Here is an 18,028-nt window from a genome sequence, read left to right on the forward strand (position 1 = left end):
TTCATACCATATAACTGATATGTAGAAACTTATTAAAAACGAACATCACAATCCGATAAACCTCTCTTCTCTCTAGCTTCTTCTCGTAACCAATAAAACTTTTCTCCTCCATTAAAGCTTGCTGCTCAGATCTGAGCAGGTTTCTTTACTTTTTCAAGTTTTCATATATAGTTAGTAGTTTAGGATAAATTTATTTAAGTTTTTGTTTCAATATCCAATTTTTTAGGAGATTTTTATGGTGTTCTTGGGGTGTGTTGCCTTTTTTGTTTGTATCTTTTCTTTTATGGAGATTCTTTATGCTCCCTCATGGAGTTTCTTTGTGATCCCAATGGAGATTTTAGATGGAAGTTCAAGTGTGGAAATCAAGATTCAAGACTATGGGCATATTACTCTCATATTTTTATGAGAAGATCTCTTTTTCAAGAAGAAAAATCCCTTTCAAAATGGTTGGTTCATAATCCCAAAACCATTCTCTCAATCTTAGGATTGTTTGGTACTCTTGTTGGTAGTTTGTTACTTCTCTTCACAAATTACTCTTTGTTAATACCTTTGAATTGTAATTTGATCTTTGATGTACTTGGGATCCATGTAATCTCTATTTTAGCATGAATAAAATTTATGAGATTTATCAAAATAAAATAAAATACAAATGATATGTTATACCTTCGACTACACTTAGTTAGCTTATCTGCTGCTTTATTATAAAATCTAGGAATGAAATTACATTCCAAACATATTTTAAGTTAGATCTGACTCGACCGCTGACTCATACCTAATCCCTGACTCGGACCCGTTTGAGTCGGGTAACAAAATATGCCTGACTCACAGGACCAAACCACTGACTCATATACTTATGAATCAGACCTGAATCAAAATAAACATATTAAGTCAGATTTGACTCAAGTAAGACAACTCAGGTGAATCAAGAGTAGACAAACACGGTCATGTTATTTTGTTTGGGCTTTTCTTCCGAGTTGGGTTAAGTATATATCCTTTACATATCTTTCTCCGTCAACGGAGGCGCAATTATTCGCATGTGAGAGCGTAAATTAAACATTTTTGTTGGATAAATAAATAAACGTAGGAGACGACAATATTCAAATACCAATCCACATTGTAAAACACTAGTACACGGTCCAGAACTAGACAATTTGAGCACTTCAAATATTGTAGTTGAAAGTTTCCTCACAACCACATTCCACTATAACTATAATCAATATTAGGTAGTCATCATTAAACTCTTTATTGATTATCAAGACTAAAGTCTGTTTACAATATGGATACAAGTATTACAACAATCTTACTTACTCCCATATTTACTTTCTCTCTCCTGATTTCTTGTCTAACACTCACTAAAAGATCTCCCTTACAAGTAATAACCTCTCCTCTTTATATAAGATCTTACATATTGGATGACAGCTAAGAGATCCTTTATTTTCGGAATCTCTATGCGATACACTCGTTCATGTACAATCACTCGTTTTCGCACAGACTATACTTCTCACAGATCTTCACACTTTACTCATGACTTTTCTAACATCATCCGGTGCGTCATCTCAACCTTGCTGTGTGCGATCTTCCTCATTTAAGTTATATAGTCTTCACTTTGCATGCTTACTAACATGTGCGATATTTCACTCCTACATTTTGCCTCTTCTCATTTTGATTATTCTACAGAGTGAGCGATATGAGAAACTCCCACCCTATATTATCGTATATGCTTGTCTTTTCACATTTTGCTTTGCCGACAATTTTCCGGAATTCAAGTTTATCTATTTACACGTGTTGATTTTCTTCCTTTTTACTGGTTCAACCATTTGCAACCGGTCATATTATCTTACCTATTTATTGATTCTTCGTGGAAAATAATCCTTTCCTCTTTCTTTCATCGCCTGCAACTACACTTTTCTTCTATTCTCTCTCTTGCCGCTGCTGTTTCATTTCTGCTACTATTTTATCATCATGAATCCCGAACCAAAGTTTGTTTTCTTATATCATGATTTATTGATTACAACTATTACTTTTGGATAACTCAATTCCCATACTGTTGCAGGAAAAGTTCTTCTCTAAGTGCTCTTAGAATAACCTCTCAAAAATCTAAATCTTCTTCTGGTGTCGAGAATAAAGAATCACATAAGAGGAAGGCTTCGCATAACAAAGAAGTAAGAAATACCCAATTTTTTTAAAACAATATTGTTGCCTCTATTTCTTTTCTATTTTGTTTTCGCAGACTTCCAATTCTGAGATGGGTGATGTCAATGGACCTAAAACTAAGAAATCTCGCAAGCTTACTGTGATTAAGTCTAACTTCTCTATTCTTGATTTTAATGTCGGAGACGTCACCTCTATAACAACAGTTCAACCTTTGAACACAAATTCTCTTGTTACTCCTGTAACAACTCAAACTCCTGAGGTAAATATTTTTATTTCTCTAATTCAAGCTTCTGATGCGAACGCCTCTATTACTTTTAAAGAACTTTTTCCTGAAAAAGAACCTGCTGCTGATCAAGGGGTAAAGGGTGCTTCTACTATTGCCTCTGTGAATGTAATGAATGTGGATCAAACTTCCTCTTCGTTCATGAATACCGATTCTCAACCAAACCATGATGATTTGTCTATCCCTACAGATTTCACCATGCCCCCCCTTCTATGTCTATCCCTTCTTCTTCTTCGTCTTCTCTTTTTTTACTAAATTCCCTTTCTCTGAGTAAGAAATCTTTGGATAGTGTGAAGTCTGCTTCTCAAGCTCTATCCGATATTATCAATTATGCTCAATCTTTAACCAATGATCCTTACAAACTTCGCATATATTAAGCTTTGAGAAAGCTTATGTGCGAATTCCCTTCTGATAGAGCTACAAGGAATGAGATCCTCTCTCAAATTGATCCTAGTTTCCACGTTTCTCTAAATGTCTTGGTAACTATCTCTCATATATTAACTTTATTTTTTTCATGTTATTTTAGTTATGATTTCTTAATCTCTTAATTTTATCTTCTTTCTTCTTTAGGACTCTCATCGTCGCATGATTTTAGATGAAGGGCATTTTGAATATAGTTGTTCCCAGCTGGAACTTTTGCTACAGAATGCTTCTTTAAAAAAGGAAGTCACTAGACTAAAAGGGGAACTCCAGGAAGTGGAAAAGTTGAGAGGAGAACTCCAAGTTGCGAATGTTGATGCCGAGAATCTTCGTAATGAAAATCAAAATATTAGAGGTATTTATCATCATATCCAAATTGGTTGTCGTACTCTATTATACATTTCTTCCCCTTTCCACATTTTTGTAAATTTCTCCATGCATTTATTAAGATTTAAAACAGAAGCGAATATGGGAAAGATATAATTTTCAATATCTTGTTGAGGATACCCAAGCGAATAACAAGAAGTTGCAGACTCAACTAGATCAATTGGCTAACCATCATTCATATTCACTTGATCCGATTAACAATTTAACCCATGAAAATAATCTTCTCATTCAATAAATAAAAGAATTAAATAGTCAAATATCCCACTTTTCTAAATTGTCATGCGAAGCTGATCTGGTAAACGAAACTTTATCAGAAGAAAATCATATTCTTTCTAAGGAGAAGCGTTCTTTCTTGAAGAAGGAAACGATGTTTTCGTACCAATATTCAATTCTTCATGAAATAAACGAAAACCAAGCACGAACTGTTCGCTCGTTAAAGGAGCAGTATGAAACATCATTTAGGGAGTTAAAGTCCCAGAATGAAAAAATTATCCAAAGTTAAATAAATCTGACTGTGAAGAAGAATCAGTTTCAAGAACAATATGATCATCTAAAGCATTCCCACGATATTCTTAAGAAAAAGAATAAGTCTCTCTCTGATGACGAAAAGAAGATTTGATCCCGTCTTCGTGGTTCAGTTGGTGATGAATTTGACAAGACTACGAAAAATATGAAGGATGATACCCTTTCTCTCCGCATATTGTCTCATTATTCTTCTGCCAAGGTAGTCAGCTATAGTTGACTGCCTCATTATTCTTTAGTCATTTCTTCGCATTTTGTTGATGTAGATGTTTTATTTAATATTGTTTATTACTCTCCGCAGATTTTGAAAGAATGCATCAATCCACTGTTGCCCAATTGAGATCTGATTTATCCAAGTCTCGCAAAGAGTGTACGAACCTAGATCTTTCTCTTTCTGCTTCTCGTGGCAGAGCGCGAATAAGACTCGCATATCAACAATTTTTTTTGGAGATCAATGATAGAAACCTTGAAAGAGGAGCTATTCGCAAGGCTCATGCTAGTTCTCAATATGTAACCAATGGAATTCTTCTAAGCAACTCTCTTCCTGCAGTAAAGCTCCATTCTCTTACCATAGGCGAAGATGAAAAATATCCCAAAGCAGACAGTGACTATGACTTTGTGAGTGATGATGGAAGAAAGCAAGAGGATGAAGAAGATCATCTTGAGAAGGACAAGCCTATGAGCGAAACCAATGCTGAAATTAAGGATCCTAGGCCCAATATGGATGCTGAAAAGTCCTTGGTTGAGCAAAATGTCGCTGTTGAGCATTCTTAATTTTCTTTTCATCCAGATTTCCCTTGTTTGTTACAAGAAAGATAATATTTTGTTACTTCAATTACCATACTTGCCTCTTATTATATTTTTAGTATGAAACAAGTGTGCAGTATTATGTATTTGAATTATCTGCAAAACAATAATTAGCTTATATAATTTTTCTTATGAGGTCTTAGATTGCCTTATTTCTGTGCGACGAGATCGCAGGCAGTCTTTACACTGTAGTGTATCGACCCATTGATCTCGTCTTACCTTTTTCTTGTATTATTACTTCTTCAGGTTTTATCGCATAAATATGACAAGTCTTAATACTCCCGTGAGTAAAAAGTCTCATGACGTTTACGTCTTTTGACACAATTCAGCTCCCTAATGGAGAGCGCCGTCCTTATCTTCCCCTATGATTTCCCCTTCAAGGAAGCTTACCTCTACCGGGTTAAGGTTATGGCTCTTCCCATCCGGTAATTCAAAAACCAGTTGATTTCGCAGTCTCGCATACACTACCGATGAGGTTTATGGTTGCGAGACCGCACCCTAGGTGAGGTATCTTCAGACCGAGTACATCATAGTCAGGACTTGTCAAGAGTGGCAAGGTACACTCCAGACGCCCCGGGCACTCTTGACTCAACCGGGTACCTCGGCGCTCTGATCGAGTTTCTGCACTCCTTGAGAGAGACTTTCTCACCTTAGGCTCTCAATCTATGATTATTATCTTAGACTGAAAGTTTAAGGTATCTCTCCCGGATGGGCATTTTCGTTTATTCTCACCCCAAATCTCCACAACTCAAGTTCCAGGGTCGGTGTTGCTTTCCCTTGAGTCATGCTTTCTAGGTTTCTCCGACTATGACGTGCGTAAGTCTTGTTTTTATATATTCTTTTTCCTTTGCATCTATGCGAACTAGGTTGCACGCCACATTCGGATTCCTAGTGTATCTGATAATAAATATCATTTCTGTTGCCTTATATCAAGGTCTTATTTTGCTTTTAAGAAAAATTTCTTAACTTTGATTGAAATGTGTGCATTCATTTATTAGATTCGATATTACATCCTTGTTTAAAAATATGAACTCATATGCTTAAATTTTGTATCTGTTTTAACTGTGCGATTTATCTCGCAGGCTTCTATGGATAATACTTCTTTAAGTATAGCATATTCCAAGGTCGATCTAGTTTACGACCTATATCTCTTCCCTCTGGATCCATTAACTGATAAGCTCCATTTCCAACTACCCATTTTATTATATAAGGTCCATCCCACTTCTTTTCTAATTTTCCATCTCCTCCTATTTGATAGACTGGGATTTCTCGCAACACCAATTCTATTGGTTGGAACTCTCTTATCTTAACATGTTTGTTATATTCTCGAGCTAGTCTCTTTTTATAATTTTCCATATGCTGCAAAGCGACTTCTCTTGCATATTCTTAATCATCAAGTTTCGTTAAGATTATATCTGCGCTTAGATTCTTCTCCCAAGCTTCTTTTTTTGTTGTAGGAATGATGACCTCTGTTGGTAACACTTCCTCTACTCCATATGTCAAACAAAAAGGTGACATTCCTGTCGCTTCTCTTCTTGTTGTTCTATAATCCCATGCTACATTATGTACTTTTTCGCACCAACCTTTATTGTGCCCTTCTAACTTCTTCTTCAAATTGTCTGCGATCGTTTTATTTGTTGCTTCTACTTGTCCATTGCTCTGTGGATATAAAGGAGTAGATTTGCCACTTTGAATGTTAAACGCATTAAGAAACATTTCTATATTCTCTCCCTCAAACTGCTTTCCATTATCAGATACCAATTGTGCGGGAATGCCAAATCTGCATATAATATTTTCAAAGATGAATGTGAAGATGTCTTTATTGCGGATATGCTTAACTGCTTTTACTTCTGCCCACTTTGTGAAATAGTCTGTTGCGACGATTAAGTATCTCTTTTTCCCTGTTCCTGGTATAAACGGTCCAACAATGTCAATCCCCATTTTCCAAAGGGCCATGTATTTTTTGATGTATTTAACATCGCTCCTGGTGCATGTATCTTCTTGCCATGATGTTGATATTCTTCGCATCTCCTTGAGACTTGTTTTGCATCCTCTTGCATGTACGACCAATAATATCCTTGTATCTTTGATATGTATGCGAGTGATATTCCTCCACTATGATTACCAACGTCTCCATAATGTAACGATTTTAAAATTTCTATTCTCTCCTTTCGAGTAAGACATCTAAGCGAAGATCCGAGAAATGATCTTCCATAAAGAACGCCATCTCTCAACTCGTAATTCGTCGCTCGACTTTTTAACTTGTGTGCTTCTAACCTTTTTCTTGGTATCTCTCCTTCTCTAGATAAAAGTGTATCTCAGTTCTCCAATCCTTCTCTTCGCTCACATTTTCTTCTTCTACATCTCCTATAATCATCACATCTTTTTCTTCATATTTTTATATAGATGGTAAAAGCAGTGTTTGTATTTTGACGTCCCTTGCAACCGGGTCTACTAACATGGACGGTATGAAAGCCGATGCATCTACGAGTCTATTGTCCTTTCTTCCTATATGTCTCCATCTTATTTTTGGAATTCGCACTGCTAACTCCATAACCAGCTTCCTTTATTTTTGTAAGATAGTTCATTTGTACTATATGTACCTTCTATCTGACGAATTACCAACTGTGAATCACTAGTTATTCGCGCATCTTCTATCTTCATTTCAAGTGCTAGTCTTAATGCATGCACTACTGCTTCGTATTCAGTTTCATTATTTGTGGAAGCGAAGTCCAATCTGAATGAATAAGTTATTCTCGCTCCTTGTGGTGAAATAAATACAATGCCAATTCCATTCCCTTCTCCATTGGATGATCCATCGACTAATATCTCCCATCTATTTGGATTTCGATCAGTTAATAAGTCTTTAGGATTTCCATGTTCTTCATCCACTTCCAAAATATCTTATAAATATTCACCTTCTTCTATTGGAAACTATGCGATAACTTGAGATTTTGGTGAAGATAAAATTTCATAACCAATTTCATAGTTCCTAACTGTGTATTCCACCTTTCAACTCTTCCAGATCTCTTGGAATTCCTCATTGTAGGTTCAATTGGTACTCTTGTTAATACTTTAATTTTATGAGTTTGAAAATGAATGCGAAGCTTGAATGATGCATACACCAATGCGAGAATCAACTTTTCAATTTTTGAATAATTTTTCTCTGCCGAGTTATACGTTTTTCCTATGTAATATATTGGTTTTTCTAGTCCTTCATCTGAACGTAATAATACTGCACTTAATGCATGCGATGTTGATGCCAGATAGAGTAACAATTCTTCTCTCGGCTTTTCCTTTTGCATAATGGATAAATTTACCAAATGATTTTTTATGCTTTGCAATGCTTTATCACATTCTTCCGTCCACTCGAATTTGGTCCCCTTCTTTAATATATTGAAAAAGTGTTTACACTTATCCGAAGAACGTGAGATAAACCTTCCCAACGATGCTATCAACCCATTTAAATTCTGATTATCATTCACCGTTGCCGGGGGTGGCATATCTCTAACTGCTTGTACTTTTTCTAGATCAACTTCTATTCCTTTTTTGGATACTATGTAACCTAAATTTTTTCCTGACGATACACCGACGACACATTTTTCTGGATTCACTGTGATATTGAATTTTCGCATCTGTTCAAATATTTCTCGCAAGTCGTCAACATGATCCTTCGCCTCTTTACTCTTAATTAGCATGTCATCCACATAGACCTCTAATGTTTTATATATCCATTTTTCAAATACTTTCTCCACCATTCTTTGATATGTCGCACCCGCATTCGTCAATCCGAATGGCATTTTCGTATAACAGTATAAACCTCTTGGTGCGAAGAAAGCAGTATGTTCTTGATCTTCTTCAGCCAAAGGAATTTGATTGTACTCTTTATATCCATCCAACATTGAGACTCTATCATTTCCCGACGCCGATTCTACCATTTGAGGAATATCTGGTAAAGGAAAACTGTCTTAGGGCATGCTTTATTTAAATCGGTGAAGTCTATGCAAATCATTATCCTTTTATTCTTTTTTGGTACCACCACCATGTTAGCTATCCATTCTGGATATTTTGCTTACCTTATAATTCCTGCATCCAGCATCTTCTGCAACTCTGCTTCTATTTGAGGATGATAATCGGTTTCAATCTTCCGTATTCTTTGCTTGAACGGTTTTACATTCTTCTTAATGTCCAATTTATGAAATGCGACAGACGGATCTATCCCTGGCATTTCTTCCATACTCCATGCCAAGATATCGTTATACTCTAGCAAGATGTTCACCGTTTTTTCTTCTTCTTCTTTATCCATTTTAGTTCCTATTCTTAGTTTTGCTCTTCTTCAAATCCAACTTTTATTTCTTTCGTTGGCTCAACTACAGTGAAATTTTCTTTTGGTTCTCCCATTGGTGTTGGTTCTTTAATTTCCTTAATTTGTTCACCTTCCTTCGCTAGTGCTTCACCTGGTATTCCTTTTCCCTCCTTCGCTCTAATCATGTATATTCTAAACTCCTTTTCTTTTTCAGTTCTTTTTATTTTCTCCAGCGATCTTTTCGTTTCTTTGCTCTCCCTTCATAATTTCTTACATCTGTGCGATTGCAAATCTTCGCACTCGCAACATCTCCTTTAATTTCACCTATACCACTTGGAATTGAGAATTTGATGCATTGATGCAGCGTTGATGCTACAACTTTTATCGCATGCACCATGGTCTTCCCAATAACATGTTGTATGGTGATTCTATATCAATCACGCAGAGTGTTATCTTTGTTTCCATTTCTCCCAGTAATATTCGCATCACAATTTCGCCTTTTGGTTTGGTAATTGCTTTATTGAATCCATGGACATTGTAAGTTGGACGTGTCATCTCTGCATCTTCGTATCCCATTGCTTTGAATGTGCGATAAAATAAGATATCTACTCCACTTCCTGTATCTATCAATGTTCTTTCAACCATCCATTCTTCTGATTTCTTCTTTCTTGCAATGTTTTCTCCTCGTGCAGCTATAACCGTAATTACTAATGGATTTGTTCGCTTTAAATTTTACTCTGGAATCTCATCTGCTGCGAACGTAATCTCCACTTTTTCCCATTCTTTCAATGGGGATTCTTTGTCTACCGTTTCCACTTTCTTTCCTTCATGATTTCGTTTATGAATTCTTCATGTTATCCCTGCTTGAAAGTATGCATCAAAGATTGATTCTTTAGTTATAGAATTGCACTGTATATCTCTATCTCTTCCTTGTATTGTTACGATCTTTGCTTTCTCCATAGAATCTTTGTTGTTCTTCCTTATGTTCCCTAAAATTTCTAGATCTATCTTCTTTTTCAAGATTTTGTAAACTTACTAACAGGATTTATCACCCAAAACTGTTTCTAGCACCAAAAATGTAGTTGCAAGTTTCCTCACAACCACATTCCACTATAACTATAATCAGTATTTTCAAGACTAAATTCGGTTTACAAGATGGATACAAGTATTACAACAATCTTACTTGCTCCCAGATTTATACTCTCTCCTGATTTCTTATCTAACACTCACTAAAAGATCTCCCTTACATGTAATAACCGCTCCTCTTTATATAAGATCTTACATAGTGGATGACAGCTAAGAGATCCTTTATTTTCGGAATCTCTATGCGATACACTCGCTCAAGTACAATCACTCGTTCTCGCACAGACTATACTTCGCACAGATCTTCACACTTTACTCGTGACTTTGCTGACATCATCCGGTGCGTCATCTCAACCTTACTATGTGCAATCTCCCTCGTTTAAGTTATATAGTCTTCACTTCGCATGCTTACTAACATGTGCGATATTTCACTCCTACAAATATATAAAGAGATGGGACATATGGTAATCGAAATTAAGTACCCATAATTGGTATGTATGCATTGCCCATGTAGAAAACTGCACGAGAGAGCCGGAATCAGGCCTTAAGTATTTGTCTGGCTTCTTTTGATTATGGTAACAAAGCGTCTGCGTACCCAATATAACTGAAACAAGAAATACGATTTCTTTCAAAGGTTTTAGAAGTGTCGTGCATAAGTTTTAAATTAAAGGCTTTAAAGCATTTCTCATTCAAGAAGAAAAGAATAAAGCAAAAAGAAAAAGAAAAAGACTAAAGCTTAGCATCTACTAAACCCCGTCATGGGTATATATTAGACACCCAAAAGGCACCTAAATCTCACTCACGCATCTTAAAAATCTCCTCCACCATGTCTGTTAGAGAATTAGGTGACGATCGATCTCATGAAGAAATAATCGACATAAATGCGCTACTTAAAACACTTGTTGATTCTCAAACTAAACTCGCAGATTCCCAAACTAAACTAGCAGATTCACAAACTAAGTTAGCAGAAACACAGGCAGATATTCAGCATCAAATGATGGATATCTTAAGAAGCAGCAAAAATAATGAAAGTGGAAATGGGAAAGAGAAAGTTGATCAAAATCCATTGTCGTCATCAGAAGATGATATTGGCTTCGACGGTTCTGGTAATCAAGAGATAGTACAGGTACCTGACGATGAAGTTGGACAATCATCCAAAGTTGGTAAGCACATACACATACATATATTACATTTTACTAATTTCTGTTGACATCTATTAACCGATTTCTTGCTTCTAAATATCCTTTTTGTTTGATTGAACTTGCTTCATGAATATCGTGTTATAGAAGAGGATGATCTGGTGGCGACAGATATAAATGAGGAACTATGGGATGCATTGGAGGAGTGGGACTGGGGAAAGGCTATCGAGTATCTTAAGAGGAATCCTGAAGCGATGAAAGAAGGGTTAACAAATGATTCATGGACAGCACTGCACTTGGCTCTTTACCGAAAGATAGAGATGGTGCATGTGGAAGAGATTGTGAAACTTACACCACCCGAAGTGCTCGAGTACAAAACACGTGATGAAAAGGGTTTCACAGCACTTCATTTTGCTGCCATGTTTGGAAACACTAAAGCTGCTGAGATGATGGTAAACAAGAATTCTAGGTTGACTCAGATACCTAGTACTGCAAAAGGATTGATACCGCTAGAAGTTGCTCTTCGTCACGTTACATTTGGACAGAAAGAAACGGTCAAGTACCTTTACTCGGTAACAAAAAATGTGGACCCAAGTCCATTTCAGGGTCCAAAGGGTGCTGAGTTACTATGCACTACAATTGATGCCAATTTCTACGGTGGGTAAGCGCAAAATTACTGAAGTACATTTTTGGTGTTAAGCTATAATTTTTTCTTATCCATGCTAAATGATCGTACTACCCAACATGATACAGTATATGGTAACAGGCACGAGACCATATTACCACTAACTACTAATCGTAATTAAGTAATCGTGTGTATAATAACCGCAATCGCTCAGTGGTATCCCATCAACTCCAATAAAATGGAAGTCAGAGGTTCGATTCCCACCTTAGAGATTTTTATAGAGGGGTTTGGCGGGGTTGAGTCTAACAGTGCGGTGCGGCTAGTCCAACTGGCTGGATTTGGGTAGGAGCATGAGCCCAGCTTTAGCATATCAATAATATAAAATAAATAAATAATCGTGTGACATGGTTATTTTTACAATATCTCATAATTGACTATCTATGTTTTGGGTAGTCCAACTGGTTGGATTTGGGTAGGAGCCTGTGCCCGGCTTTAACCTATCAATAATATAAAATAAATAAATAATCGTGTGACATGGTTATTTTTTCATTATCTCATAATTGACTATCTATGTTCTAGAGGGGTTTGGTAGGGTTGAGTCTAGCAGTGCGGCGATGCGCGGCTAGTCCATCTGGATGGATTTGGGTAGGAGCCTGAGCCCGGCCGTAGCCTATCAATAATATAAATAAATAAATAATCGTGTGACATGGTTATTTTTACATTATCTCATAATTACACAAAATTGGTTAAAAAGACTAAAATCAACAAATCCTGGGTGAAATGGATAGTTAGATTTTGATACTGTTTAAATGGCCAAAAATATAAAAATAGGCAGGATGTAACCAATTTCATCGTGCCTATTTTCAAATATTTTTTCTTATTTTTAATTTAAACAGGGTGTATCCAGTTTCATCTTTGCTATTTTTTAAATTTAAGCTAGGATGAAATTGGTTTCATCCTTAATATTCTTTTTTTGGCCATTTCACCAAACTATTTTTTACCCGTCCATTTGAACCGTGATTTAAAAATATTTGGACAAATAACCCATTTTCCGTCATAATTAACTATCTATGTTTTGTAGATTTGGCCGTTTGTCTTGTCAAACGGTTTCCTGAACTGGTAATGGAGAAATCACTTGTCCACGATGCATACGCATTAGAGATGTTGGTTCGACGGCCTTTTACATTCCGAAGTGGAACTAAGCTGACATGGTGGCAGAAATACATCTATTCATGTTAGTTAGTCGAACAAAAAACTATTTATGTAAAGAACAATAAATTTCTTTTCTATCTGCTTGTGTTTTCACTTCCAGCAGATGTTTCTCTTGAATAGACTTTCAAAAATCTATCTAACTGCGAATGCAGTAATTCGCGTGCATGGCGCAAGCTCTACATATGACTATGACGATGGAGCAGTGCAACAATCTACTAGTGAAAGAGACCAAGAAAACCTTCCAGAAAGAATAGAAGGCACCAATGCAGAGAAGATATCGACAACCTCCCCAACTAGTTTTAAAGGAATACACATTCCGCATATCATCCGAGGTATCTCAACTTTATCTGATTCTGTAGCCAGCTTTTTGTTAGGATTTCTATTTTTCATATGCTTAAGAAGATCCCTACATTTTCCCATCACCACTAGCGGAATTTTCCGGTGGTAATGCTTAAAGCTTTCGACTTATTATTATCCTTATTCGGGTTTATTGGCTTGATTCTTACGTCAGTGCCTCATATCAAAGAGATTCACGACCAAAAGTTGATACATGAACGAGCAGTGACGTTGCTAAAAATTATGTTAGAGGAAGTCTTTGAACAAATCGGTAACGTAAATGAGGACGTAGATTTTTTTTTCATTAATTCCAACATAGTGAAGATATCTGTAAAGCATGGAATTATAGAATTTCTAGTGGAGTTCCTGGACAGATTTCAAAACCTGAGTATCCATAGGGTACGGGATCAGAACATGTTAGAAATGGCTGTTGCAGAAAGGAATGAAATGATTGTGAACTTCATATGCCAACACGAAGACAGATTCGGAGATAAGATCGATTCAATCTCTAAAACAGACAATGACGACAACACCATCTTGCACCATGCTGCAAAATTAGCGACTCCTGGTCAACTCAGTTTAGTGTCAGGCGTAGCTCTTCAGATGCAACGAGAGTTGCAGTGGTTTAAGGTAAATTGGTTTGATTTTTACAAGTAAGGATATTTTGAATTAAGTTAATTCGTAGTAATTAATCAACCATTATATTATATATTAGTAGTACTTTTATTTATTAGTAAAATATTTCATTCAGGGGGTGGAGAGTATTTTATCGGAAAATGACAGGTTCAAGAGAAATAAAAATGGAGATACAGCTCATTTTATATTTACAGAGCAACACAAAGATTTACTTAAAAAAGGAGAGGATTGGATGAAAGATACATCCGGATCATGTATGATAGTTGGTGCCCTCATTGCTACGGTAGCATTTGCTGCTGCTTTTACCGTCCCTGGAGGTAATATCAACGACGTTAATAGCTCTAAGAATGGCGTCCCAGTTTTCTTGGGGTATACCTCATTCTCAGTGTTTGCGGTGGCAGATGCTTTAGCTCTTTTCTCTTCTATTGCATCAGTACTGATGTTTTTAGCTATATATACTTCACGATATGCTGAAATAGATTTTCTCAAGTCTCTGCCACAAAAATTAATAATAGGTCTTGCAACGCTATTTGTGTCCATGGCAGCAATATTATTAGCTTTTTGTGCCTCACTGTTTATCGTGGTCGGAGAAGGATTTGAACAGGCTCTGAATCCTATAGCATTGTTTGGTTCTTGTCCTTTGGCCTTGTTTGCATGGCTACAATTACCACTATTTTATGAAATGATTCGTTCGACGTATTGGGGCAGTTTCTTTGGGAAACACAGATATACTGATCCTAAATCCACCAAAAACAATAGCAAAAAAGGAGGAGAGTCAAAGTGAGTAAAATATTATCTAGTCAAAGTAAAATATTATTCAACTTGAGTTTTCACTGAGGTGTAATTCTTATGTTAGTCATATGTGTGCTTTGATGCTATTTAGGTACACTTTCAGTGCGAGGCCTTATATTTCTGCACGAAATTGCTCAGCTTATTCAAGAAGACATTTTGTACAGGGGCAATATCGTATTTGAATCGTTTGGGTTTGCCATATCTCCATCATTGTGATTCACGACATCGAAGGATTCAAGTCTTGAATTTTATATTTGAACTGTCGTTCGTGTAGCTCCTTGTTAGTTGTCTGGGATTTATTGCTGGAAATGAACGTGTTCGTTCACTTGTCATTGATTCAGCAAAGTTGATTAAACACTGAATAAGAAAGATAGTATTAATACAAAACTAACAGACATCTTTTGCGACTTATGATTACTGCTCACTGCTCACTCTAGCAGATCCTGAAGCTTCTTGATGAAATCGTCAGTGTAAGAGTATTCAAGCTTATCTTTTAGCAAAAACTCTTTCCATTTAGCATGGTTGACTGGAGTCTCACTTCCTTCGAAACTTCCCCGTTTTCATCCATCACTAACTTGACAGCGTCGCAGATACTTTATTTAGTAAACCAACCATCTTCATCTCTTCTCTCAACCTCAACTCCAACATTTAAATCCCCTGCCATCAACCTCGCACTTACTATCTGGGCACCAGACAGTGGTACTATTACTATCCGGAAATCATTAACTAATGCCTCTGTTATCGAGCATGATCTAGCAAGGGTCAGAAAACACCCGATGGAAGGGTGACTGAGTATCAGTTGCTGCTGAACCCATCCCCCTTCTACAATTCCTCTTCCTTTCACTCTATCCATAAATCCTTCTGGAAGCACATCATCGACCAAATTATTTCCTGTTCGTAGTTTCAGTGCAGCCAGAAATGGTAAGCCAGCACGTTCCAGAGCCAAACCAGCTCCACGAACTGATGTTTGTTCAAGTTAGCTTGACTAGTTGACTTCCAAGTGCACAGTAAACAACTGATCCTTTGTTGAACCCACTTAGACACTTGTCCAACTTTTGATCTAAAGTGGAAGTGGGTGTTTCAGTAATTACAGGCCCAGAGAGTGGAACAGGTTTCCTGAATTGTTTCTCTAGATAGTCACAGAACGGTGCTTCCGCCTCATTACAAGCTTTGAAAGCCAGGGGGCCACAATCGCTTAATGATGCCATCATTCGTGTGAGCGGAACTTCACAGCTGAGGGCGGGAAGCCCAAAGGAGGGTATTCCAGGTTTATTTCTGCTCCCTGGCCTCGTTCCGGGGACAAAGTGGAAGATACACTTGTTGGCCTGATAATGCAGTAGTGAATAGACTTAATATTAAGTCGACGAGCCAGGGCTGGGATCCAATGAGTAAAATCAAAGAAGATTAAGTCAGGTTTAAGGTCAAGTAAGATGCATTCGACTGTGGGTTCAGTACGATCCATGGCTGTCACGAGGAGAGTTTCCAAGTGGCGCTCGATGTCTGCAGTGGTTTGTGCATTAGATGGGAGGCCATCAACGGGTGGAACATCTAGTGGAATGAAACTGATGAGGCTGTTATGAAGGTTGAGCAAGTTGAGTTTTGATTGTGTTTTGGCGGGTATTAAGAAAGAAACTCTATGGCCTTTTGCTGCGAGTTTGTTGGAAGAGTGAAGAAAAAAAGAAGAAACATAATAATGTGCATTATAAGGGAAGACTCTACATTGGTCCATTAGTGCAACAAGAACAAAGATTATAAAATCAGTACACTCTTTTGCATGAGGCCATCAGAAGCTCTCTTCAAGTAGGGTGCTTCTTCAGAAGGGAGGTCCATGGTATACTTTGCTTGGTCATGTAAGTTTTCACCTTTTGGCAACCATAAAGAGACGTAGCTGATGAGAGTCGAAGAAGATAGGATGGAAGAAGATTACGAAGGAGTCTTTGGATGTTTCTTGGAGTGGATATGAAAGATATGTGATGACCCGTGTTACCCAAGGACATTGAGATCTAGAAATGGATTCTAATATAAACGGGAATGGAATTCAAAATATTCTCATTGATTTGTTAGAGAATTAGGCATGGCCTTATATACAGATAGTTATAAAAGATTACAAAAGATGTCGACATGTATTGTAAAGAAAGATGTCGACATTCAGCATAAAAGAAGTAAGAAAATATTGCAAAGTAAACAAGAATATGTTACAAGTATACTTTAATCCCAATACCCCCCCTCAAGTTGGAGCATGAAGATTGGAAATTCCCAACTTGGCAAGAAGAGATTGAAAATGTTGAAGACCCAAGGCTTTAGTAAGAATATCAGTAAGCTGCACAGTAGTATGAACGTACACAAGAGCAATAGTACCTTTGAGAATCTCATCACGTACAAAATGACAATCTATTTCAATGTGTTTCGTACATTCATGAAAGACTGGATTATTTGCAATATGTAGAGCAGCTTGACTGTCACAATAAAGAGATACGGGCGCACATGCTCAACACCAAGACTCCGAAGCAAATTCTTCAACCAAATGATTTCACAAGTGGCTGAGGCCATGGCACGATATTCCGCTTCCGGAGAGGAGCGGGAAACAGTTGCTTGTTTCTTTGCTTTCCAAGAGATAGGAGAGTTCCCAAGGAATACAAAATAAGCAGTAAGAGAACGTCTACTGATTGGACAACTAGCCCAATCTGCATCACAATAAACATCAAGAACTAGAGTGGAATCAGCACGAAGTAATATACCTTGGCCGGGACTGTATTTCAAATAACGAACAACTCTCAAAGCCGCATCCCATTGAGATTGCTTTGGATGCTTCATAAATTGAGATAATATATGAACCGCATAAGAAAGCTTAGGGCGAGTAATGGTAAGATAAATTAGACGCCCAACGAGTCATCTATAACGAGCAAGATCTGTCATAGGTGTGTCCGATGCAAGAGCTAGGCGATGATTTTCTTCCATTGGAACACTAGCCGGTTTAGAACCTATAAGACTTGTTTCAGACAATATATCAAGAGCATATTTGCGTTGACAAAGAAAAATCCCTTTCGAACTTCTAGCTACTTCAATGTCAAGAAAATACTTCAATTTTCCCAAGTCCTTCATATAAAAACAATCACCAAGATATGATTTCAGTTTGCGAATATCATCGCTATTATTCCCAGAAATAACAAGATCATCCACATAAACAAGGATATTCAATATCACGCCCTTTTTATGATAAACAAATAATGAATGATCAGATTTGCTTGCTGAAAAACCATATGCACGCAACGCTTTGGCTAACTTGGCATACCAACATCTAGGGGCCTGTCGCAAACCATACAAGA

The 18,028-nt window shown here is 37.0% G+C and overlaps 2 protein-coding genes across 2 annotated transcripts; one reads left to right on the forward strand and one right to left on the reverse strand.

Annotated features, from left to right (window-relative positions):
* The first annotated feature begins 10,759 nt into the window (after nt 1-10,759).
* Nucleotides 10,760-15,093, forward strand: LOC113329537. Its single transcript, XM_026576396.1, has 7 exons — nt 10,760-11,125; nt 11,249-11,758; nt 12,808-12,960; nt 13,091-13,270; nt 13,450-13,904; nt 14,026-14,690; nt 14,794-15,093. The coding sequence occupies exons 1-7, from the start codon at nt 10,789-10,791 to the stop codon at nt 14,882-14,884; spliced, it is 2,391 nt and encodes a 796-aa protein (XP_026432181.1). The 5' UTR covers nt 10,760-10,788; the 3' UTR covers nt 14,885-15,093.
* Nucleotides 15,094-15,297: 204 nt separating this feature from the next.
* Nucleotides 15,298-15,910, reverse strand: LOC113329857 (UDP-glycosyltransferase 79B30-like). The gene is made up of 2 exons (XM_026576681.1): nt 15,709-15,910; nt 15,298-15,662 (listed from the first exon to the last, which is right to left on the reverse strand). The coding sequence occupies exons 1-2, from the start codon at nt 15,908-15,910 to the stop codon at nt 15,298-15,300; spliced, it is 567 nt and encodes a 188-aa protein (XP_026432466.1).
* Between the last annotated feature and the right edge of the window lie 2,118 nt (nt 15,911-18,028).

Source organism: Papaver somniferum, unplaced genomic scaffold (genome assembly GCF_003573695.1).
Source record: "Papaver somniferum cultivar HN1 unplaced genomic scaffold, ASM357369v1 unplaced-scaffold_117, whole genome shotgun sequence".
Classification (NCBI taxonomy): Eukaryota; Viridiplantae; Streptophyta; class Magnoliopsida; order Ranunculales; family Papaveraceae; genus Papaver; species Papaver somniferum.

Bases quoted from the DNA above. Each gene is read 5' to 3' on its own strand.
- LOC113329537 (XM_026576396.1), top strand. From the start codon at position 10,789: ATGTCTGTTAGAGAATTAGGTGACGATCGATCTCATGAAGAAATAATC. The intron at 11,759-12,807 runs GTGGGTAAGCGC...TATGTTTTGTAG, and splicing joins AATTGATGCCAATTTCTACG to ATTTGGCCGTTTGTCTTGTC. The intron at 13,905-14,025 runs GTAAATTGGTTT...TATTTCATTCAG, and splicing joins GAGAGTTGCAGTGGTTTAAG to GGGGTGGAGAGTATTTTATC.
- LOC113329857 (XM_026576681.1), bottom strand. From the start codon at position 15,910: ATGGCATCATTAAGCGATTGTGGCCCCCTGGCTTTCAAAGCTTGTAAT. The intron at 15,663-15,708 runs GTGCACTTGGAA...AACAAACATCAG, and splicing joins CAAAGGATCAGTTGTTTACT to TTCGTGGAGCTGGTTTGGCT.